This window comes from Capra hircus, chromosome 13 (assembly GCF_001704415.2).
Source record: "Capra hircus breed San Clemente chromosome 13, ASM170441v1, whole genome shotgun sequence".
Lineage (NCBI taxonomy): Eukaryota > Metazoa > Chordata > Mammalia > Artiodactyla > Bovidae > Capra > Capra hircus.
In genome coordinates this window covers 32857500-32881962 of record NC_030820.1, presented here as the reverse complement: position 1 = coordinate 32881962, position 24463 = coordinate 32857500, and the positions used below count along the sequence as shown (strand labels likewise).

The 24463-nt window shown below is 38.1% G+C and overlaps 1 protein-coding gene across 7 annotated transcripts in view; it reads right to left on the bottom strand.

Annotated features, from left to right (window-relative positions):
• Window positions 1-24463, bottom strand: part of ARHGAP12 (Rho GTPase activating protein 12) — a 117450-nt gene that overhangs the window by 2708 nt on the left and 90279 nt on the right. For 6 of the 7 annotated variants that reach the window (XM_018057173.1, XM_018057172.1, XM_018057174.1 and 3 more), the window contains 9 exons: window positions 18313-18394; window positions 12611-12712; window positions 9956-10054; window positions 6890-6992; window positions 5340-5456; window positions 3189-3287; window positions 1030-1107; window positions 793-927; window positions 448-550 (listed from right to left, as the gene is read on the bottom strand). In XM_018057173.1, coding sequence (XP_017912662.1) covers window positions 448-550; window positions 793-927; window positions 1030-1107; window positions 3189-3287; window positions 5340-5456; window positions 6890-6992; window positions 9956-10054; window positions 12611-12712; window positions 18313-18394 — 918 coding nt within the window. The remainder of the gene's footprint in view (window positions 1-447; window positions 551-792; window positions 928-1029; window positions 1108-3188; window positions 3288-5339; window positions 5457-6889; window positions 6993-9955; window positions 10055-12610; window positions 12713-18312; window positions 18395-24463) is intronic. The other variant, XM_018057175.1, reaches the window with a different exon arrangement.

Genomic DNA, 24463 nt, shown 5'->3' with positions numbered 1-24463 from the left:
TCACGCTGTGATCACTTACTTTAGTAAACTGGTCTTCTTCCCATCAGAAGTTTTAAAGTAACAATATGGTAATTTAGACCTAATTACCCCGACTTTAAGGTAACTGAATATTCCTCACTTAATAACCAATCTCATCTCCATAATAATTAACTTGAGCAACTATTTCTGAACACTTACAATATGCTAGGCATTATATATTAATAAAAGTTTCACATATAAAATTAACTTTAATGTATTCTTTATACCAAACCATGTTACCTACAAGGAACTGGGGTTCAGAGACATTATCTTTCTTATGTTACAAAAACAGCAGAACAGCACAGCTGGGCTCTGAACCTGGGTCTGGTCGCCTGGCCCCGGGGGTCCCACACCACATATCATACCTGTGCACTTCTCTGACCTTCTTTTTCCCCAATTACTCCTTCTCTCCTGCCGTGAGACTCTTACCTTTTGAGATGTCTGAACAGAATCTGCATTGTGTCCTGATTTGGCTTTGGCAACTGTTTGATCAGGTCCTTCACAGCAGAGACACGCTGTCGTGGTTCTTGTTCTGAAAAAAAAAGACAACGAATGGAGAGTCTGCAAGAAACTGAAAGCGGTGACAGGGTTTTGGAACCTGGTATTTGGTGTTACGCAGTGACACCTGGTGGTCATATTTAAAATTTCTGGAGTGAAGCGATTCTGAAAAAAATTTGTTTCAAGTAAGACCAAAAGGAATTGCAGTAGCTTAATCTGTATGTACAGAGGGTTTTCAACATCTGTGGGGAAAACTGAGTGCAACTAAGTACTTACTAATTGCATTAACAAAATCATTAAAATGATTAAACGTAAAGAGAGGTTCCGGTAATTCTCGAAAAAACATTTTGAGGGCTCCAGTGATGACATGAATATCTTCCCATTTACTATCCTTCAAGTCCAATTTCTCATCTGTAAAACAGAAGGAATAAGAAATTCTTGGAAATTATTTTAAACCAATTCTAACAGTATGAGTGATTCTTCTGTATATAACAACAGGGAATATGACCTCACCGTGATTGACTGCAAACCTCAGCTTCTGGATCACTGCTAGGTTGCCACTAACTCTGTAAATCCCATCAACATCCAGCCCTAAGAGACAAATGACAATAATTCAGATTGAAGTTCTTGTTGGCCTCCTCTACAGATGCTTTCACATCTTAGAATTCTTATTTATTAACATTTAGCCTCAAATAAAATTTCTCTTTTCCTCTCAATGGCTTTTTATAGCTACTTGGCAGGGAAAGAGGGGTGACGATTCACTCTGAATTGTTTGGTAAACAGCAACAAATCTACCTTATCATGCAGACTGTGGACCTCACAGAAGTCATCTCAACCTTGAAATACTAACAATTTATGATAAACTTCAGCAAACACTTGAGGATAAATCAAACAGTAAAGAAAGCTGGTAGATAAAACCAGCCTACCCATTTCTTTGTATATCATTTGATAGTATAAATGTACGTATTAAGGCACCCTCTAAAAAATGTTTGTCAAATTATTGCTGTTGTTCAGTCGCTAAGTCAAATCCAACTCTTTATGACCCCATGGACTGCAACAACACACCAGCCTTCCCTGTCCTTCACTGCTGCTGCTGCTGCTAAGTCGCTTCAGTCATGTCCGACTCTGTATGACCCCACAGCCAGCAGCCCACCAGGCTCCCCCGTCCCTGGGATTCTCCAGGCAAGAACACTGGAGTGAGTTGCCATTTCCTTCTCCAATGCGTGAAAGTGAAGTCGCTCAGTCATGTCCGACTCTTAGCGACCCCATGGACTGCAGCCCACCAGGCTCCTCCGTCCATGGGATTTTCCAGGCAGAAGTACTGGAATGGGTTGCCATTGAGTCAGTGACGCTACCTAACCACCTCATCTTCTGCTGCCTTCCTCTTCTACTGCTGCCCTCAACCCTTCCCAGCAATTACAGTCTTTTCCAACAAGTAGCTCTTCGCATCAGGTGGCCAAAGTATTGGAGCTTCAACATTAGTCCCTCCAATGAATATTTAGGGTTGATTTCCTTTAGGACCGACTGGCTTGATCTCCTTGCAGTCCAAAGGACTCAAGAGTCAGGGTTTATAATAAACAATATGAAGTGAAGTGTTACTCGCTCAGTCATGTCCTACTGTTTGGGACCCCCACAGATTGACTGTAACCCACGAGGCTCCTCTGTCCATGGAATTCTCCAGGCAAGAATACTGGAGTGGGTAGCCATTCCCTTCTCCAGAGGATCTTCCCAACCCAGGAATCAAACCTGGGTCTCCTACACTGCAGGCAGATTCTTTACCATCTGAACCACCAGAGAAGCCCAATAAACTTAATACAAGCCAGCAACTAAAATGATGGTTCTATAAGAAGAACTGTTATTTATTATGTAAAACAGAATCACTGGAAATTCACACAATGAAATCCCCCGAAGTTCAAATATTCAATAAGTGATGATGCACATATTAACATTATCTAATGTGCTTATTATTCATTTAACTTCCAGTAAAGGCAAGGACCATGGCTTCTCTATTGTCAGGCTGATAAAGATCAGACAAGAGATCTGTAAGCAGCAGTAATTACATTTTATGCAAACATTTTTATTACACAAGATTTTTTTGATGACATACTGATGGAAGTTAATGTGACTGCAGTCAAGATACTGTTATTTTAAAAGCTAGTATAAATAACACTAATAAATAACATGCTAAAATTAACCAAAACAGAAATTAAGTCTTCTTTTACAAGAAATGATATAAAGAGGATTTGTCTATTTGGACACTTTATAGTTGACTTAGCAGTTTTGGAAGGTCATCTCATTTTTATTATAAACAGAAAAAACTTTCTCTTGGTAAGTAAACACCATCTCCAATACTGTCCAATCATTTCTTAATAAACACTGTTTCACAATCACCACTTTCATTTTAAGCAAATGTCAACTCCAAATGGCTTCAAGGAATACCATATCCTTAATCAGCCCTAAGTACTGAACATTCAACAGATGACTGCAAAGTTCTTAGTTTGAAATAGTACAAAAGAGTAAGTTTTTCTTTTTTTTTGCAAAACATGCTTTTCTTGACAACTTACAACTAAAAAGAACTTCTGGTTCCAACACTTAAAATAAAAAAGCCTAGGGGTTTGAATGGCAAAACAGTGGGCTGGTATGCTTAACAGTTAAAAAAATTTTTTTCTTACCATATTGCTCGACATGTTCAATGCATAATTTCACAAATTTTGGCACTGTGCTATTCTCTCTCTGACACAGATTAGAAAGATTGGCTCCAAATACCTGATCTGGAAGAGATTTTAAAAAATAATAGGTCATACAGTGGCTAAACCACTGGGAGCGCAACAGAAGGTGTCCTTGCAAAGGTGCCCTCACCACGACACACGCCTGTCTCATCTGCACTTTGCTGACTGCTTCCAACTGTACTTCGCCACACGGTTTTCCTTCTTCATGCAGCTCCAGGAACACCTTCCCTCACTCCTGCCTGGCTCCTCTGCTCTTGTTTTTGGTGGCCACACCTCGCGGCTTTCAGGATCTCAGTTCCCTGACCAGGGACTGAACCTTTTCAATTGCACTTGGCAATTAAAAGCACAAAGTCCTAAGAACTGGACCATCAGGGAAGTCCCTGACTCCCTTCTTACTTTCTCATCCTGTGCAGAGGACAGGATCAATCTTCCCCCCAAATGGAGCTCCTTCTCATCACTCCTGGTCTCAGCTAATATGTCACCTCCTGAGAGGAACCTTCTTTGGGACTTTCCTGGTGATCCAGTGGCTAAGACTCCATGCTTCCAACGAGGGGCCCCAGGTTCAATCCATGGCTGGGGAACTAGAGCTCACATGCTGCAACTAAGACTTCCCAAGCTGCAGCTAAGAGTTCACATGTTGCAACTGAAGATCCCGTGTGCCACAACAAAGTCCCAGAGCAGCCAAATAAATATTGGGGAAAAAAAAAACAACCCTCTGACTACGCTACCTACTGCTACTGCTACTGCTAAGCCACTTCAGTCGTGTCCGACTCTGTGTGACCCCAGAGACGGCAGCCCACCAGGCTCCCCCGTCTCTGGGATTCTCCAGGCAAGAACACTGGAGTGGGTTGCCATTTCCTTCTCCAATGCATGAAAGTGAAAAGCAAAAGGGAAGTCGCTCAGTCGTATCCAACTCTTAGCGACCCCATGGACTGCCGCCTACCAGGCTCCTTCGTTCATAGGATTTTCCAGGCAAGAGTACTGGAGTGGGGTGCCATTGCCTTCTCCGGACTATGCTACCTAAGGTAACCCAATTCTAGTCACTCTATTTTATCACTGTGTTCAGTTCTTTGTGGAACTCATCATTATTTTAAGTTATCTTGCCTGTATCTCATCTTTATAGAAGTTTCTTTTTCCCCCAGCAAATGCTTTGCTTTTAAACATTTTCATTGGACTGTGGCTGATTTACAAGGTTGTGTTAATTTCAGGTATACAGCAAAATGGCGCAGTCACACATACATATATTCACTCTTTTTAGATTCTTTCCCCTATCGGCCACTACAGAGCATCAAGTAGAGTTCCCCTGTGCTCTACAGTAGGTTCTCTTTAGTTATCCATTTTACACAAAGTAATGTTTACTGAAACTTATTTGTATATTTTAGTTTAGATGCTTTGCAAACAGATGTCCCAACAATAGTCTCTGTTAGAATCTTCATAAAAGAGAGGCATAATATACATATTATGCTACCTTTTATTATATTTTTTTACTGATGAACAAATGTTTTTTGAGTTAGGTATTAGAAAATTCTACCTTTGAAATTAAACACACTTTTAAGAATTAAAGGTATACACAGCACGTTATTTTAAAGAATATTAAAAGATCTTATTAGTGAATTGTGACTCTTACACTTGAAGAAAATATAAAAATTAGTTAGGAAAAAACACTTTATACTAATTTTGTAACTACCTTAAATGAGAACTGAAGGCAAACAATCAAGAATAAAATTGTTCATTATCTTTCTTTTTTTCTACTGTGACTATTCAATATTTCTTCTGATCTGTGTATCTCAAAACTAAAAATCTTAATTGTCACTTTGAAAGTTTGCCACCCAACCCGTCACATCTGCGTAGTTCCTCTGGTGCAGGGTTTCTAAAAACTGAATTTGGTATTTATATCTGTTCAATGCTTTAAACTCACATGCATTTAAAAATCAATTTTAATTATTCAAATGTATTGCAATCACTGAACTGATAACTTAATGAATAACGAATGAAAACATTTTTACTGTTTCGAAATTACTCAGCTATCAATGTAAAATGTCTTATTTCTGATTCTGGCCAAAGTTCATTGCTATAAACGTCACTTCTACCTACCTTTAATATAACCTTTTTCACGAACAGCTTGCAAAGTGGGGCGTCGTGTAAGAAACTTCTTCAAGTTTTTCTTGGTTTTTTTCTGTTCTGAAGAATCTATGCTAGATACTTTTGTGGCTTAAGACAGATAGATATTAAGCATTTCATAAGAAAAAGGCTTTTTTGACAAAAATTTTTCCACCTAGCATTCAAAATATATTAATCTCATATATAAAAATCACAGTAAATCAACTATTCTAAATTTAATATGGTTTAAGAGTAACTCATGAAGAATTAAATTAACACAGACCCAATTTCAAAGTAATACACCACACAAAACATTCCATTTCTATCACTAAACACTGGCCACAAACAGTGCCTTCTTTGGTACGTGTGCCAAGACATCTGTAAGTTATTCTAATATATACTCATTATCTAATAAATGATACTATGTATAGTCTTAGACTATCCCCCAGTTTTAGAGCATAAAATGAAGAGCAAAAAGTAAAGAAACCATCCTATAAAACATAAACAAAGCCTCTAACCTTCCCTATCCTTACTGAATGGGGAGCTGGGGGTTGTGTATGTATACATATATATTAAGATGTACTCATATGTACACACATGTATGCATATACATATCCATCACCATTATTTGTGCTTCAAGCTGAACTCAGACTCATCGTAAGTATCCCTACCCTGAGCTAAGGATGGGATCACCTGGAAAATGTTCTACATTTCTTGTAGTCCTGATTTCTTTTTTGATTACCATAACACAAATTTGAAAAGTAAATTTCTTGAAAATAACTATATGTGAAGAAAGCTGAGAGCATAAACAATATGTGAGGAAAGGATTAAAACAAAATTTTCATGTGTTTACACTGTTATACGGTGACAGTGTCAGTAATAGGCCTGAACAATTAGAATGTAAAAGAACAAAAGAATTGATTTTTCTACTCCTTCAGTTACTGTGAAGACCAAAAGTTCTGAGTTAAATGTGGATTTGTTCAAATAGATTTAACAAAGTTCAGAGTCATGGCTAATGGCCTGTTTAAACTATGTAATTTACAAGAGGCCTGCTTTAGAAAATGCAATCCCTGAAACTGCTGGCTCACTCTGTTGTCTGGAGGTTAAATTCACGCACCTACCTGCACAGACACCTATGAGTCAGAGGCGGCTGCCTGGTGTTGGATCTATGGTACATATCCCCTAACTTTTGACTTCTTAACGTGTAAGGATCTTAAACAGTAATTACATATTTTTCAGTCCACAAAATTCAGCTTCCTAGAGACCTCAACATAAGTGCATTCTGCTGTGTGCATTTTTTTTTCTCTTGAAAAGGTAATGCAATATATGCTGCCATCGGGGTACATATGATTAGGGTGAAAAATTACAGTGAGTAAATGAAGACAGGGAACACTGAAACACTGAGGCTGCAACTACTGACTCTTACAACTCTTGTAACACGGTGATTCCACCCAGCATTTACATATTTACTTTAAAACTTTGAAGAGCTAAGAGAATAATAAGCTCACTCAAACCACTAGCAAAACTGGGAAAGAAAAACTTACAACGCAATTTCTTCGGCTCCTTCTGGTCCTTTTCTTTATCATGCTTTTCTATTCCTGGTGAATCTGGTATCTCCTCTTCAATTGCTTCATCGGGTTCTACTGTCTGTTAGGTAGAGATTTTCCAAACACATATTACTTTTACGATTACTTTAGATGCAATTCTCAGAATGATCAGTGATCAACTCTTCCAAATGACTTTAAGGAACGATTTAGTATACAGAATCCATGACTTAGATATTTGATAAATATTATAAAAAATACTTTTTATCCCCCAATTGACGGCATTAATTCTGAATTTCAATAAAGAAAAAAATTACTGATAATTCTCAAGGATAATGGGTTTGTACTAATAGTGACACTACCTTGCCTCAAGTGACAGTAATAATCGTTTGATCAAGTGGCAGTAATAACCACTAGAAGGTCAGGCTACAACCTGCAGTGACAGATCAGGATGAGGCTACACTGGTGATAACAGGACAGACAAAGCTTACCTGCAGTGGCACCTTAACTGTTCCACAGCAACAGTCTTTTAAAACTGCACGTTGCGTCAACAGTTCACCATTACTCCCAGACCCTAGAACTCATTTAAGCCTAACTAAGTTTACTTTTCCAAGTTAAAAAGAAGACTGAATTCTCAAAACTGAAAACACTGCTCTGCCTTTCACTGAGATCCTTACTCCACCAAGAATCCATTTCTGTGCACAGTGTAAGGAAAAACTCCGGCTTCTCCTTGGGCCTCCAGCTGACCAGCACATGCCCTGTCCTGGCACACTGAAAGGTATGTGGGTCTGTCTCCAGCTTCTTTATTCTGTTCCACAGGTCTGTGTATCTCTCCCATTATGGATAGGTAGCTTTATCAGGGCCTGACATACTAAAGTGCAAGTCTTCTGCAAGGGGGTCTTGCATATCCTTAGCCCTTTGCATTTCTAAATGAATTTTAGAAAAAGCTTGTCAAGTTCTATCAGAAAACCTACTGGGATTCTGAAGGAGATCCAAATACCTCAAACCTAAAAATGTATAAATCATTTGGAAGAATATTGTATCTTTATATAACTGAATCTTTTAATCCATGAACATAATATACTTCTCATTTAATTAAGATTTGGCAATGTCTCTCAATGAAGTTTTGTATTTTTCCCTGAAGAAGTTTTGCCCATCTCTTGCCTTCAGTATCTTTTGCTACTCTGCAAACAGTATACATATAAAATTTTTATAATCAATAATATAGTCCTCCCTTTTCAGTTGGCTTACTCCCTGAACCTGGAGGCCTTAATTTAAAAAACCACTTTCTCCGCAAGGCCTCCCTTGATCCCTCCACTAGCATTAGCTTCTACCTAATCAGAGTCTTTACACGTTCATTATAGTAACAGCTCGGCTGTCTGTCTTCAGTAATCTTCTGCCTTTGACTGTAAGCTCTGTGCATCTGGCTGCGTGCTGCTACATCCCGGTGCGTAAGGCACTCACACGTTTGGTAAATGAACAGCAGCATTCCTTGCTTTCAAAGGATAGTGAATGGATTACTGTGACTAGAGCGGAAAGCCCATTCTGGGTAGAGGAAAAGGTACATCTGGATAGACAGACTGGGCTCAGGCTGTTGAACTTTAATACGAATCATATCAGGTTTCCAAGCAGGAGAGGATTATAAAAGTGACTTAGGAAGTTTCATACTGTAGTGGCATTAAGAATGGATTGGTGTGGGATGGTGTGAGATGAAATAATGAAAACTGTTCGGGGGTTACTCTTAGCATAAACATTTCAAGACCTGTCTGTGGTTTCAGAAATAAAAGAGACAAGGTTCAGAAATTTCATACAGTATTACAGACTGCAAAGGAAGAATTCACATCTAGACTGGTGAATAATTTACTAGAAGAGTAAAAGCTGGAGGTGGAAGAGTTAAAAAAAAATTCAGATTTCAAATCTGAGTGTTCTAAATTGGGTGAATCACAAAATTTGGGAGCATAAAAGGATACTTGGAGATAATCCAGTCCAATTTTTTTAAGTAGAAAAACTGAGACCCACAGAAAGACAACACTTGGATATGATCACAAACCTTGTTCATAATGAAGCATTACCAACAAAGTCTCTGAGACGCATCTCAATCTCTACTAAAACCAGTGATTTCCCAACTTTCTTCTGTCTCCATTTAGTTTAAAATCATTATACTTCTAAGTATCCGCTTTCCTTTCACTTCTGTCACTGACACATGATCCTTAATCAGGAGCCATGTCCCCATATGCTGAGGGGGCAGGAATACAGTCTAAGAAAGTGCAGCTTCAAGTTGTTTATTACTGCTCTTACTAACTCAGCTTCAGAATATAAATAGGAAGTGCTTTTAGGCATAATACATATGAGAAGAAATTTACCACGAACACAAGGGTACTGTAAGTAGAAAAGGTACTAGGAAGGAGAAAGTGCGAATGACCAGACGACTTCATTCATCTCACCATTTTGCTCAGTACCAGTTTCCCCCAAACGGTATGATTTCCAGCACATCCAGTTGATGACAAGATGACAATAGAGCAGACTGGGCATAGCGGCTGGCCCTGCCTCTGGAGCTAACTGCTTTTGAACCAACGCCTCATGTGACAGTTATGTGAAATCTACTGGTGGCAAGCATCCTATAAATGTGCATGCTAAATCACTCATCAGCCTCTCTTGTGCTCCTGGCTGAGTCATGTCCAACTCTTTGAGACCCCATCGACTGTCACCCGTCAGGCTCCTCTGTTCACAGGATTTCCTGCCAACAACACTGGAGCAGGTTTGCCATGCCCTCCTCCAGGGGAGCTTCCTGACCCAGCAATCAAACCCGCATGTCTTATGTCTCCTGCATTGCGAACGGATTCTTTACCGCTGAGCCAACGGGAAAGCCCCATCAGGCCCAGGAATTGCTAAACTGATCACTGTCAAATATGCATTTTTAAAAAGTATTTTTTCCACACATAAATTGGAAATTAGACATACAATAAATAGCCAAAAAAAAAAAAAAAAGGAAGAAAGATTAAACAGCTCTAAGGTCAAATAAATAAATAAATAAATAAATAAATAAACCCTAAGTCAAACACATACCTGATTACTGATAGTACTACTGAGAACTTTAAACCAATCATTGATAACAGTGTCATTATCAGACTGAATCAGCAATTCCGTTCCTTGACGGGTTTTCAGCTTTAAAGGGAAAAATATATATATATATGTGGTTAGTACTTTCAATCAAGTAAATGGATTTAATTCAAAGTCTACTAAACCACCAGCAGAAGATGAGATGCCATATATTTTATTAATGGTGATGCAAGGTTACAGATTCCACAGTGATGCCATTATCCTTTATTTCAGTATAAAATAATACCAGCTGAATTATTTTATAAAACATGATGTTTTTCTCACAATACATTCTCAATGAAAAGCTAATAATTTAGGATACCAAACTATCACACAAACACCACAAAACTTGCTGAAATCTTATATATGTCATCATTAAAAACAAGTTCAAATATCTAGGCTATGCATTTTAAATGAGAATTGAAATATAATTTGTAAAGAAATAAAACCTATGATAGTTCTACATAAACTTGAGAAATTTTTTCTCTCTGGCTAAAAAAAATAAATGTAGACAGGGAATATAGAAGGGTTGGACTTTCAGTATTTCCTACTTAGTATGAAAATATAATGACTTAGTACAAAGAGAGGGCACAGACAATAATTTTCACATCCCCTTTAGGCAGAAACATTACTGAGCTATCAAACCATGAACGAACTAAAGTAAGGACACTATGTATGATTCTATGTGAATGTGATAACAAATTTACATATGACATCCTTGGTTCAACTGAAGAAGGGTTTTGAGTTAGCCATAGAGAGCATTCCTTCTATTTTTGGCTGGTGAATGTTTGATTTCCCTTTTCCCAGAGGAATATATGGCAATGCTTCTCAAACAACATTCTGAGATATATTCCTCAAACAACTCCTGTAATAATGTTTTAAAAGATATCCCTCAAAAAATAAACAAAGGATTCATTGTGTGATGTTAATTTAGAAAATACTGGATTGAGGAGATCTGAACAAGACTCTATCCTTTCAGACTTCTTGGAGTTTTGTTCCTCCAGGGTGAGCTGTGGTTTTCTAACAGAGGAATAAAATACACACTATTTCCCCAATTTATTTGGCCATGGGACGGACCCTCTTCATTATGGAATGAAACAAGGCTACCTCAGGAAACAGTGACTTCCTTCCCTGAATTTCTTCTTAGAGAGCAGGCCAAGCAATCAATCAATAGTGAATATTCACTGCACGTAAGATACTCTGTTCTGTTAGAGGTTCTCACTTAAGAATAGCATTGAAACGTGTGAAATAGATCGCCAGTCCAGGTTCAATGCCTGAGACAGGACACTCAGGGCAGGTGCACTGGGACAACCCTGAGGGATGGGATGGGGAGGGAGGTGGGAGGGGGGTTCAGGATGGGGGACACATGTACACCCATGGCTGATTCATGTGACTGTATGGCAAAAACCACTACAATATTGTAAAGTAATTAGCCTCCAAATAAAATAAATAATTTAATTTTTTAAAATGAATGAAATTAAAGTTTTTGATACATGCTAAAAAAATAAAAATAAGCAAAAAATGCAGTCTCTGCTTGAAATTTTTTCCTTCTTTTTGGATAATCTAGGGGGAAATAATTTACAGATGATATTAACTCCAGCTACATGAAACAGGTGCTATTTTAAATGCATAAATTTGCAACATCTCTATTGTGAGTCTTGGAAGAGAGGAAACATTCGACAAGCAGAGACTAGCAGCCCTTGGTACTGAAGGTAGATTCATCAGGAGTAAAAATCCACAGGACAGAAACACTTAGGTTCCACTAGGGAAGCGTCAACTCTTCTAACCCCCTGGACAACAGGAGAAAAGGCCTGAGACAGGAGACTAAAGGAAGGCCATCTGCAAAGCTGGTATGAACACCCCTCTGCTCTCCACACACAGTGTGACCGCGGCTCCTCCACCAGCAGGGGGACCCTGAATTTTCGGCTGGCCACCTGACTTGCTTTAAGACGCAGAGCACACTGGTGTTTGACTCTTCGTCCAGATCTCAAGAAGCCCCGAGGCTCCCACTCTGACCCTGAATGTGAAGAAGCCTAGAGTCGCTCCACTGAACAAGGAAAGAGTCAGTGAGAAGGAGCCCAGCCAGCAGTGAGCACTGAGCCCAGAGAGAGCAACTAGACTGTTCAGCCCTACTCAAGCTGCTGGATGACTGAAGCCTGGTGACCAGACCTGGGTGAGGTCAGAACCACCACTCCGCTCCGGGCAGGCCAAACTGAGCAAACAACGTGCGTCTTTTCTTGGGCTACTGAGTTTGGGGTGGTCTCTTAGGCAGCAATAAGTATGTGTTATTGTGGGGAGCTTTTTATGACACTGGGAAGGCTTTAACTTACTTTTTAATATTGGATTTTGTGGGTAAAGGGAACCACACCTTTTACTGTTGCTAGGGAAATTGAAGACTTGGAACAAAGGCTTGTAATATAAAGTCTGAGATCTAATCACTTACGCAAATAAAGCTAGATCTTTACACCAGCTTTTTGACTTAAAAGTTAAGTCAAATACAAACTGACTTAATGACTAACTCTGCCTTAACTAATCACACTGAAAGACAACTTCCCCAATAACTCAGAACCTAAAATTACTATGGTTAAGAATAAGGACTATACTTAGACAATAATTTATTACCTCAAATACATTCTTTTTGCTGGATTTATCCTTTGAAGCCATCTCGATGGTCGCTCCCTTAAGGTCCACCGTGAACTCTGGTTTGGACTGATTACTCCCAAACTTCGTTTCGGAAAAAAGGAAAAACCTTTCTTATACTCATGTACATACATGTATCCAAGAAGAATTAAGACCAATTTTGTATTATTAACAATAAATGAAACGGAGGGTTACCTCAAATTCTTCTCTTTTTATATCATAAAGTAACAATTCCTACTTGAAATTGAAAAATGTTTGTAAGACATGATTACATACAGTTCATTTAAAAGGAAACAAAATGGCTCAACCTCCATCATTATAAGAAAAATACAAAGTAAAGCCACGCTAAAATCTTTTTTCACCCATTAGTAAAAAACAACAACAAAAAGTTTGATGAAAAATTACATTGGTGAGGCTAGAGAGTAATAGGCCCTCATTTTCAAGTGGGCTATAAACCAGAATTCCTGGAGAGGAAAAATTGTTAATACTATATTTTCAAATTTATAAACACATATACACTGTGGCTGAGCAATTCTATTTTTTTGAATTTATTCTAAACTATCCATAATTATGTAAAATGACATGTTCAAAAGGTCATATTCTTATATACATATAAATAACATCTGGCAGATAACCAAGTTCTTTTCTACCGAATAAACATTCTCTAAATCTGATTCTGTACTTTCAAAGGTTATTTCCTTATTGACTCTTTATGTTGTCAACAACTAACAATAACTTGTAAAAACAAAATCCTGAACCCCATGTTCTTTTATTCAGCCTTTACTGGAAATAAAAGCTGGAGCCGGATTCTCTGAAGCCTCAGCAATTGAAAGAGGAAAGGTGAACAGATCAGGAAGACAGTGAACACGGGTGGTTTGAGAAGAAGCAGCACTTAGTTGGCTACTATATTTTGTTAACCAGATAAGGAAAAGGTTAGTAAGCAGCAGAAAAATGTATGTTAAATACAGACCTACTCTATATATTGCCATCATTAACTTAAATTTCTGTTTCATCTATTAACTGAGAATAGAAAAGAGCATTCCTATGTTACTGTAGGATTTGGGGGTTTAAAAAGTCCGTACAGGCTGATGAATTGTAGTCTTCAAGTTCATAAAGATTTGTTATAGAAAATCTCACTTGCTAAAATATTTTCAAATTCTATTTGTCATCAGAAATGAATCTTACCCACCAACCTTGTGATAACTTATTCACTATTCATAGCATCAGTGACAACATTTGTAATTTCACTTTTAATAAATGCTTCAACTCATCTGTTCCCTTTTACTACATCTTTTCAGTTGGTCTTAAATACTATAGGTGACATAACTAAACAAAATTCAAGGTATTATATGGGATTTATTAGTGGAATCAAAACAAAATTCAGACTATTTCATGGAACTAGTAGAACAATTAAAAAAATCACAAAACAAATTTTTAAAATTCCACAGAGCCTCTGCCTTCTTATACCTTTTGTCATTCAAAAAAACATTAAAATTAATTCACATTGTAATTTAAAAATCACTGTAATTAAATCACAAAGCTATGATGGGCACAGATAACTTTCTGAGCAAATCTGATGTATTTCCAAAGTTATAAAACTTAAATGGATACATTTAACAAAATGATAAAAATTTAATACAGTTTAACTTGTCATCATGACATGCTTGGTAGATAGTTATAAGCTAAGATATAAATAACCAACCAAATAAGTTACAGTAACCAAATACAATGACATGACAAGGAATGCTATAAAAATGCTCTACTGTGGTCAGCAAAATTTCATGTTTGCTATCCGTTATTCCTCAAAACCCAGTCCTGCTTTTCTCTACTGTAATCATCGCCCCAATGCATTCATGGAAAAGAAAACAGAACAGCTGTGGCAAGGGACATGCAACAAGAACACATACAGTGGCAGCAGAAACAGGATCAGATTTTACATATGCGACAGCAGGCCGGCGGCGGACAGAGAGTTTCCAGGAAGAAAGCAGCGAGAGCAGGAGCTCAGAGACTGAGCCCTGCTGGCAGAATGACTTGATGGGAAGAGGGAAGAAAATGACGATGTCATTACAGTGCACAATGGCAAAATGACATACAAGAGAAAACCACAATGGAACCAGGCGGGACAAAAATACAACTCTGCAAGCAGACACAACACAGGCAAGGCTACGTCTCCAAAATATTCTCCAAAAGCCGAAGAATTTACCTCAGGGCATTTTCTGACTTTGTCATTCTATCAATTCACGCTTATCTTTGAGATGAATGCTTTTTACAACTCACTTTGAACAAATCTGTCCTCCCTTAACAGACTTGTTAACCCACCAAGGGAAGACTTGGGGGGTAACAGAGATGAGCCGTACAGCCCCTCCTCACAAAGCCTTGAGCCTCCTCCCTGTGGCTGGCAGGACCACGTACTCTGCTTCCTGTCTAAGATCTCTCTGAGGAGAGGCCCTACCATCCAGCTCGCTTTCCCCTTACTCAGGGACTGTGGCTCTCTACCAGAGGCAAGGCTGTCACCCAGGAACACCTGGCGAGGTCTGGAGACGAGCTGGAGGTGGGGGTGTTGCTATGACCCGCTGAACAAATAAGGTGAAAGGAGGTAAGAAAAAGACAAGTATAATTTAAGTTACTGATCTAACAACCCATGGGACAACTAATACTTTCCAGGAAACAAGTGATGTCTCCCCACCCCAAAGGAGAAGGAGAGGCTGGCTGGATTCTGGATGATGTGCACTGGTGTAATGTTATCTTACGGGCAGCGTGTGCACATTCCATTTGCTCCATCTTAACTACCCATGAAATCAAAAATAAATACAAAGCGTGAACGGTTTTCTAAAAAGAGAGGCTCAAATAGTATGGATGGTTTTGCTCAGCATCCCATCAATGCGTATATGCCCAGGAGTGAGTGTAAGATCTGAATTGGCTATTTCTTCCAGGGGATATCAGCAGAGGTTTTTGCACTTAGTATGAAACTAATCTGTAAGGAATCATACATCTCCAACACGGCCCTGGAACAAACCATCTGAGCCCAACTGAAGGAAACATAATGTCTTCCAACAGCAAAGGGAAAAACTGACTCTACCAGAGACTGACCCCAGACAGCATCTTCCTAGGTTACACTCAATGGAAATTTTCACTGGAGGTGATTCTTGTCTTTTTGGCTTACATGCCAGCCTCAGGTAAGACGTGATTTCACTATATAAACAGGACACATTTTACTTGTGATAGATCTAGCTGGTGACTGAGTACAGAAACCAAAGCTAGGAGTCTTTCAAATCCTTTGTGAACAATCCTAATTACAGAGTTAATTAAAAAGCATCTTGCATATTTCCTCAATTTTTAATATTTATGAGTGCTATATACACCAAAATATATTACATATACTTACACATTTTTTAATTTGAATAATTTTATTTGCTTTTACTTAGGCCACTTAAATTAGTTTCAATTTCCTTATTATGTGTTACATATGGGAAGAAAAAGCAAGGTGGTTTGAGACTTGTTAGCCATTTAATAAAAATTAAGAATTGACTGCATAATCAAGCATTTTATCATATCCCACATCTGTTTAGTTTTTAAGACTATAAAACACAGTGTGACTATGTTTTATTGAATTATATCAATCTGAAATGATTATCGTAATGTATTACTGACAATATATTAATAAAATTTCATTTAAAGGCAAAAACTCAAATACTGAATCTCTAAAGTTAAAACGCTATTAAGAATTTCACAATTTCAAAATTGGTGAGCTCAGTGAATTTTAAACTATGTTTCTGCTATTATCACATGGTAATGCAGTAACCCAACTTGAGATGATGAACAGAAATACCCTATGCCCTCCGCTGGCATTAGTTTTAATTATGAGTTCTGATTTATGTAAAGTCTTCAAGAGCCCTTCTTAAAATGCAACCATTAGTCTATACTAATGGTTCTGTGCTGGGGTATTCACTTAACATCCCCTAATTAGAAAAAAAAAAAATCATTTTCTTTAAGTCACAGTGGCGCCAGGGGTGAAGAACCTGCCTGCCAAAGCAGGAGACATAAGAGACACAGGTTCGATCCTGGTGTGGGGAAGATCCCTCAAAAAAGGAAAACAGCTACCCACTCCAGTAGTCTCACCTAGAAAATCCCATGGACAGAGGAGTTTGGCGGGCTACAGTCCACAGGGCTGCAAAGAGTCAGATAAGACTGAAGCAAATTAGCAGCACGGACATATCTGCCTACCTCAATGATGCCTCACTTACCACAGTGATCTATGTACTTGTTTTATCTGTATATACTACAGCTTGCAATCTTTAGGGATTGGTAATTATCAAATAAATGATCATTATCCAACTTTCTTCAGGAATTTTTTATTAATCTCTAATTGCTTCTCCATTGCTTTCATTCACTTTCTTCACTCAATTTTAAATAAAAGTTGAGCCACAAGTAGGAAGAATAAATAAATGCATCGTCTTCTAGAAATGCGTTAATATAACGAAAAAGTACCATACGCTTCACCTCAGGTGACAAAGGAAAAATAATTATCAATTTACTTTAAGACAAGTCAAATAAAAATTTCAATTGTTTAATGTGAATAAGCGTATCACAGGTCAGTTTCACTGTACTGGCGGACCAGAGCGCAAATCAAAGCCTCAGAGAAGCAAAAGAGAAGAAATATTCCAGAAAGTTCCTATCTGCACTCAACCCAACAGTTTTGGAGGTTACTACATCATGGTACTTGAGGACTAGCATGCTCTGAACAATGTTACATGACTGTAAAGGTATGTGACTAAGATTTGCTTTGATTTTACAAATGGATTTCTCTTTTATCAAAGATAAGGCCAACAGATCCTAGTCATTTTAAAGTAACTGAGTAATTTTAAGAAATATTCATTAAGGTAGGATATAAAGCAGATGAAAGATATTAGCTTAATTTCATTCTTAAATCTTTTTGGACATATCCAGAGCATGGACTATGGAGCCAAAATGGTACCCAGATCTGTCACTTACGTAGCTCTAAAACTTTGAGCGAGTCACTGAACTGTTTCACACCTCATTTTCTCATCTCCAACAGAGGGAGGGGGATGACAAACAGTATTCCCCCAAAGTTAAGAGAATAATACAGATATATACATATACACACACACACACACACACACCATCCTCTATACTTTTTTTTTTTCCATCCTCTATACTTAGAACAGTATCTCATACATTTTCAGGATTCAAAAAATGTTAACCTATTACGGTATGTCACAAATTATAATTTTTGGTATTTGTATTATAAATAACCAAGAATTAACAGTAGTAAACACTCAAATATACAAACAACTTCAAAGTTCCACAAGTAATAGTAACATTTTATTTTCTTCTGAAAGTGGGGCTGATATCATATATAGACATGGAAACCTGACTAGTATCCAAGTGTCAGGTCACATATCAAGGTGGGGCTTGCCACATGACAGCTTATTTTCTAACTAAATACCTAAAAGAGCAAAGTCGGGATTTTAACAATACAAGTCAACTTTTCTAAGTGGCCCTTTTGTTTCTCTTATGAGTCAAAATGCGTCTTTAACTAAGAAAGCCTCATTTATTTGCACATGAGTGGTAGTTAAGGACTCTGGACTACCTTATGAAATTCAAGTGCAATACTGTCCACATAATTCAAATGTGTAAAGCCTCCAAAGAAAAAAAATACTTACCCAACTTGTGCTACTTCCTTGGGTTTTGGTGAAGAGTAAAGATGAACCCTGTAAAACGGCCCAAGAAGACAACCAATTCTTTCTGTAATGAAAAGATGGCCAATGAGAACTCCATATCCTATTTTTCCAACCAAACTTAAAAAATTAAAATCTACTTCACTGATATCAATGTGGTCCACAATTTATACTCATTACTGACATTCTTATTGTTTTTACTGGGGATATAATTCAAATGGAAACTACAACCATTTTATATCCCCAAAGCAAATGAAGTAAATTAGAGATACAGATTATCAGAATAACTACCCATCTAATCATGTTCACATGGGAGTAATCTACCAAGCACATCTGTGACCAAGGACACTAATTCAAAATCATATGAATGGAACGCTACATTTGGCAAGAATTCTTATTCACACTCAAAAAGTAGACAAACAGGATTATCTTACCTAATTCACTGTAGATTGTTTTCTATGTCTTAGTTACCACCCTTCCCCTAATGAGGCTGCACTAGGTAAGGACTAGGCAGTAGGTACATTCTAAATTCCATGCTGAATGATCATCACTAAGGTTACTAAAGTGAGGCATTCAAAAACTTTTCTAAATTATAAAATCAACACACATACTCTATCAAAATTCTGGGCACAGAAATGTGTAAAGGAAAGGCCTTATTTCTCTTTCAATCCCTAATCTAGAGGTAAAAATGTTTACCTTTTAGGCGATGTAATTGCTGGCAGGCTAAAATGAACATCAAATATATCTTCCACAGGAATTTAAGGCTTACCTTACAGCCAAACATATGGCATGTTTTGTGAAAACTTTATAGACACTCCTAAGAAGGTTTATTCTCCATTTGCAGAATGTAGAATTCAGTATCTATCAATTACACCTACTTTGTTATTTTACAACTTTTTACATCTACCTGACCTTGAAAAGTAAAATAAAGTTTACTCCCATGGAGTCTCTATTCTTCCTTTTATTTCCTGTTTTGCTAATAGTCATTATGCTACTTACCTGAACTATTTCTAATGATTAGGTTTTCACTGAGTTGATGTATAGGGCTTTATCATTTTAAAGATGTTAGTGATCCCCCTTAGTTGAAATTATCTACTTTCTCTATGGAAATGGACATTCTCATATTCCTTTGATATGCCTTTGTGTTTAATTTTTCTAAATCGTTTTTCAGAGCTCTCTTTTAAGACTGACCCGGATTTTGCTTTGTGCTTCACTCTGAGCACGTTTTTCTTTCAATGAGCAACATATTTTGGAAGGATTTATTTTCATTTCTAAATTTATTTTATACTCAATCTTATATTTATTTAGATAGTATCTACTAACCTCTCTGAAAAATGCTAAAATATATTTCCACTTCAAATATACTTCCACTTTAAATAAGCTTTTTGAGTTTAATTTTCAAAATCAGAAAAACTGTGGAATGTATACCTCAGGATAAATAATGGATATTTGAATACTGAGTGAATGATAGTTCCCTTGAGGTCTGTGTGACTGAGTTGCAGGCAGAAATTAGTCACATTTTTTTCATGGAACCAATTTTTTTTCCCTAAAAAAAAAAACAACTGGCTGTGATACACTGTGATTATTTAAACTTGACTTTTGGCAGGTAGACATTATCTCAAAAACGGATGAGGAGAGCCTGTCATTTCAAGGAAAATAAATGATAGTATATGTTGACAATAACATATTAAAGCTGTCAAACAGAAAGCAGAATTTTGGAAAATTCAGCACTTATGCCACGGTAAGGCTGACAATATTCCAAAACTTAGTGATTTTGACAATGATAATATTGATTTGTGATTCTTTGATATCATAAAATAAAATGTGCCAACATTTGAAAACTCAGCAAACTTCATAAACTGGTATTTTCCAAATGACCTACAAGACGCTACAAAATATGCACAGGTAAAAGATTCATGCAAAATGCAACACAGACCCATGAATTTTAACGTAACGGAGTATGAAAAAGTCAGTCTCTCCCAAAAGGAAGCTTCCATTTAAGCCTCTGATCCTTATCCATCAGAGAGCAGAAAGAATGAAAACCACAGTCACAGAAAACTAACCAAACTGATCACATGGACCACAGCCTTGCCTAACTCAATGAAACTATGAGCCATGCTCTGTAGGGCCACCCAAGACGGAAGGGTCATGGTGGAGAGTTCTGACAAAACATGGCCCACTGGAGAAGGGAATGGCAAACCACTTCAGTATTCTTGCCTTGAGAACCTGATGAACAGTATGAAAAGGCAAAAAAGATACGACACTGAAAGATGAACTCCCCAGGTTGGTAGGTGCCCAATATGCTACTGGAGAAGACCGGAGAAATAACTCCAGAAAGAATAAGAGATGGAGCCAAAGCAAAAACAGCGCCCAGTTGTGGGTGTGACTGGTGATGGAAGTTAAGTCTGAAGCTGTAAAGAACAATACTGCATAGGAACTGGAATGTTAGGTCATGAATCGAGGTAAATTAGAAGCGGTCACACAGGAGATGGCAAGAGTGAACATCGACATTTTAGGAATCAGTGAACTAAAATGGGTTGGAATGGGCAAATTTAATTCAGATGACCATTATATTCCTTAGAAGAAATGGAGTAGCCCATCAAAGTCAACAAGAGTCCAAAATGCAGTACCAGGGTGCAATCTCAAGAACGACAGAATGATCTCTGTTCATTTCCAAGGCAAACAATTCAATATCACAGTAATCCAAGTCTATGCCCCAAACAGTAACGCCGAAGAAGCTGAATGGTTCTATGAGGACCTACAAGACTGTCTAGAACTAACACCCAAAAAAGATGTTCTTTTCATCATAGGGGACTGGAATGCAAAAGTGGGAAGTCAAGAGATACCTGGAGTAACAGGTAAATTTGGCCTTGGAGTACAAAATGAAGCAGGGCAAAGGCTGACAGTTTTGCCAAGAGAACGCACTGGTCATAGCAAACACCCTCCTCCAACAACACAAGAGAAGACTCTACACATGGACATCATCAGATGGTCAATACTGAAATCAGATTGACTATATTCTGTGCAGCCAAAGATGGAGCAGCTCTATACAGTCAGCAAAAAAACAAAAGACTGGGAACTGTGGCTCAGATCATGAACTGCTTATTGTCAAATTCAGACTTAAACTGAAGTAGGGAAAACCACTAAATCATTCAGATATGGCCTAAATCAAATCCCTTATGATTATACAGTGGAAGTGACAAATAGATTCAAGGGATTAGATCTGATAGACAGAGTGCCTGAAGAACTATGGACGGAGGTTTGTGACAATGTACAGGAGGCAGGGATCAAGACCATCTCCAAGAAAAAAAAATGCAAAAAGGCAAAATGGTTGTCTGAGGAGGCCTTACAAATAGCTGGGAAAAGAAGGGAAGTCAAAGGCAAAGGATAAAAGGAAAGACATACCACTTGAATGCAGAGTTCCAAAGAATAGCAGAGAAAGATAAGAAAGCCCTCTTCAGTGATCAATGCAAAAAACTAGAGGAAAACAACAGAATGGGAAAGACTAGAGATCTCTTCAAGAAAATCAGAGATACCAAGTGAACATTTCATGCAAAGATGGGAACAATAAAGGACAGAAACAGTATGCTGTGAAAGTGCTGCACTCAGTATGCCAACGAATTTGGAAAACTCAGCAGTGGCCACAGGACTGGAAAAGGTCAGTTTTCATTTCAATCCCAAAGAAAGGCAATGCCAAAGAATCGTCAAACTACCACACAGTTGCACTCATCTTATATGCTAGCAAAGTAATGCTAGAAATTCTCCAAGGCAGGCTTCAACAGTACATGAACCATGAACTTCCAGAGGTTCAAGCTGGATTTAGAAAAAGCAGAGGAACCAGAGATCAAATTGCCAACATCCGTTGGATCATAGAAAAAGCAAGAGACGTCCAAAAAAAATCTATTTCTGTTTTATTTATTATGCCAAAGCCTTTGGCTCTGTAGATCACACCAAATTGTGGAAAATTCTTCAAGAGATGGGAATACCAGACCACCTTGCCTGCTTCCTGAGAAATCTGTATGCAGGTCACGAAGCAATGGTTAGAACCAGACACGGAACAACAGACTGGATCCAAATTGGGAAAGGAGTACGTCAAGGCTGTATAGTGCCACCCTGCTTATTTAACTTCTATACACAGTACATCACGGCAGATGCCGGGCTGGATGAAGCACAAGATGGAATCAAGATTACTGGGAGAAATATCAATAACCTCAGATATGCAGATGACACCACCCTTGTGGCACAAAGCAAAGAACTAAAGAACCTCTTCATGAAAGTCAAAGAGGAGTGAAAAAGCTGGCTTAAAACTCAACATTCAGAAAACAAAGATCATGGCATCCAATCCCATCACTTCATGGCAATTACATGGAGAAACAATGAAAACAGTGAGAGACTTTAATTTTGGGGACTCCAAAAGCACTGCAGATGGTGACTGCAGCCATGAAATTAAAAGACGCCTGCTCCTTGGAAGAAAAGCTATGCAGCCAAAGATGGAGAAGCTCTATACAGTCAACAAAAACAAGACCAGGAGCTGACTGTGGCTCAGATCATGAACTCCTTATTACCAAATTCAGACTCAAAATGAAGAAAGTAGAGAAAACCGCTAGACCATTCAGGTATGACCTAAATCAAATCCCGTACGATTATACAGCGGAAGTGAGAAATAGATTTAAGGGCCTAGATCTGACAGATAGAGTGCCTGATGAACTATGGAATGAGGTTCGTTACATTGTACAGGAGACAGGGATCAAGAACATCCCCATGGAAAAGAAATGCAAAAAAGCAAAATGGCTGTCTGGGGAGGCCTTACAAATAGCTCTGAAAAGAAGAGAAGCGAAAAGCAAAGGAGAAAAGGAAAGATATAAGCATCTGAATGCAGAGTTCCAAAGAATAGCAAGAAGAGATAAGAAAGCATTCTTCAGCGATCAATGCAAAGAAATAGAGGAAAACAACAGAATGGGAAAGACTAGAGGTCTCTTCAAGAGAATTAGAGATACCAAGGGAACATTTCGTGCAAAGATGGGCTCGATAAAGGACAGAAATGGTCTGGACCTAACAGAAGCAGAAGATATTAAGAAGAGGTGGCAAGAATACACGGAAGAACTGTACAAAAAAGATCTTCACGACACAGATAATCATGATGATGTGATCACTAATCTAGAGCCAGACATCTTGGAATGTGAAGTCAAGTGGGCCTTAGAAATAATCACTACGAACAAAGCTAGTAGAGGTGATGGAATTCCAGTTGAGCGGTTTCAAATCCTGAAAGATGATGCTGTGAAAGTGCTGCACTCAATATGCCAGCAAACTTGGAAAACTCAGCAGTGGCCACAGGACTGGAAAAGATCAGTTTTCATTCCAATTCCAAAGAAAGGCAATGCAAAAGAGTGCTCAAACTACTGCACAATTGCACTCATCTCACATGCTAGTAAAGTAATTTTCAAAATTCTCCAAGCCAGGCTTCAGCAATATGTGAACCGTGAACTCCCTGATGTTCAAACTGGTTTTAGAAAAGGCAGAGGAACCAGAGATCAAATTGCCAACATGTGCTGGATCATGGAAAAAGCAAGAGAGTTCCAGAAAAAATCTATTTCTGCTTTGTTAACTATGTCAAAGCCGTTGACTGTGTGGATCACAATAAACTGTGGAAAATTCTGAAAGAGATGGGAATACCAGACAACCTGACCTGCCTCTTGAGAAATCTGTATGCAGGTCAGGAAGCAACAGTTAGAACTGGACATGGAACAACAGACTGTTCCAAATAGGAAAAGGAGAAACGCTGGACTGGAAGAAACACAAGCTGGAATCAAGATTGCCGGGAGAAATATCAATAACCTCAGATATGCAGATGACACCACCCTTATGGCAGAAAGTGAAGAGGAGCTAAAAAGCCTCTTGATGAAAGTGCAAGAGGAGAGTGAAAATGTTGGCTTAAAGCTCAACATTCAGAAAACAAAGATCATGGCATCTGGTCCCATCACTTCATGGGAAATAGATGGGGAAACAGTGTCAGACTTTATTTTTTCGGGCTCCAAAATCACTGCAGATGGTGACTGCAGCCATGAAATTAAAAGATGCTTACTCCTTGGAAGAAAAGTTATGACCAACCTAGACAGTATATTCAAAAGCAGAGACA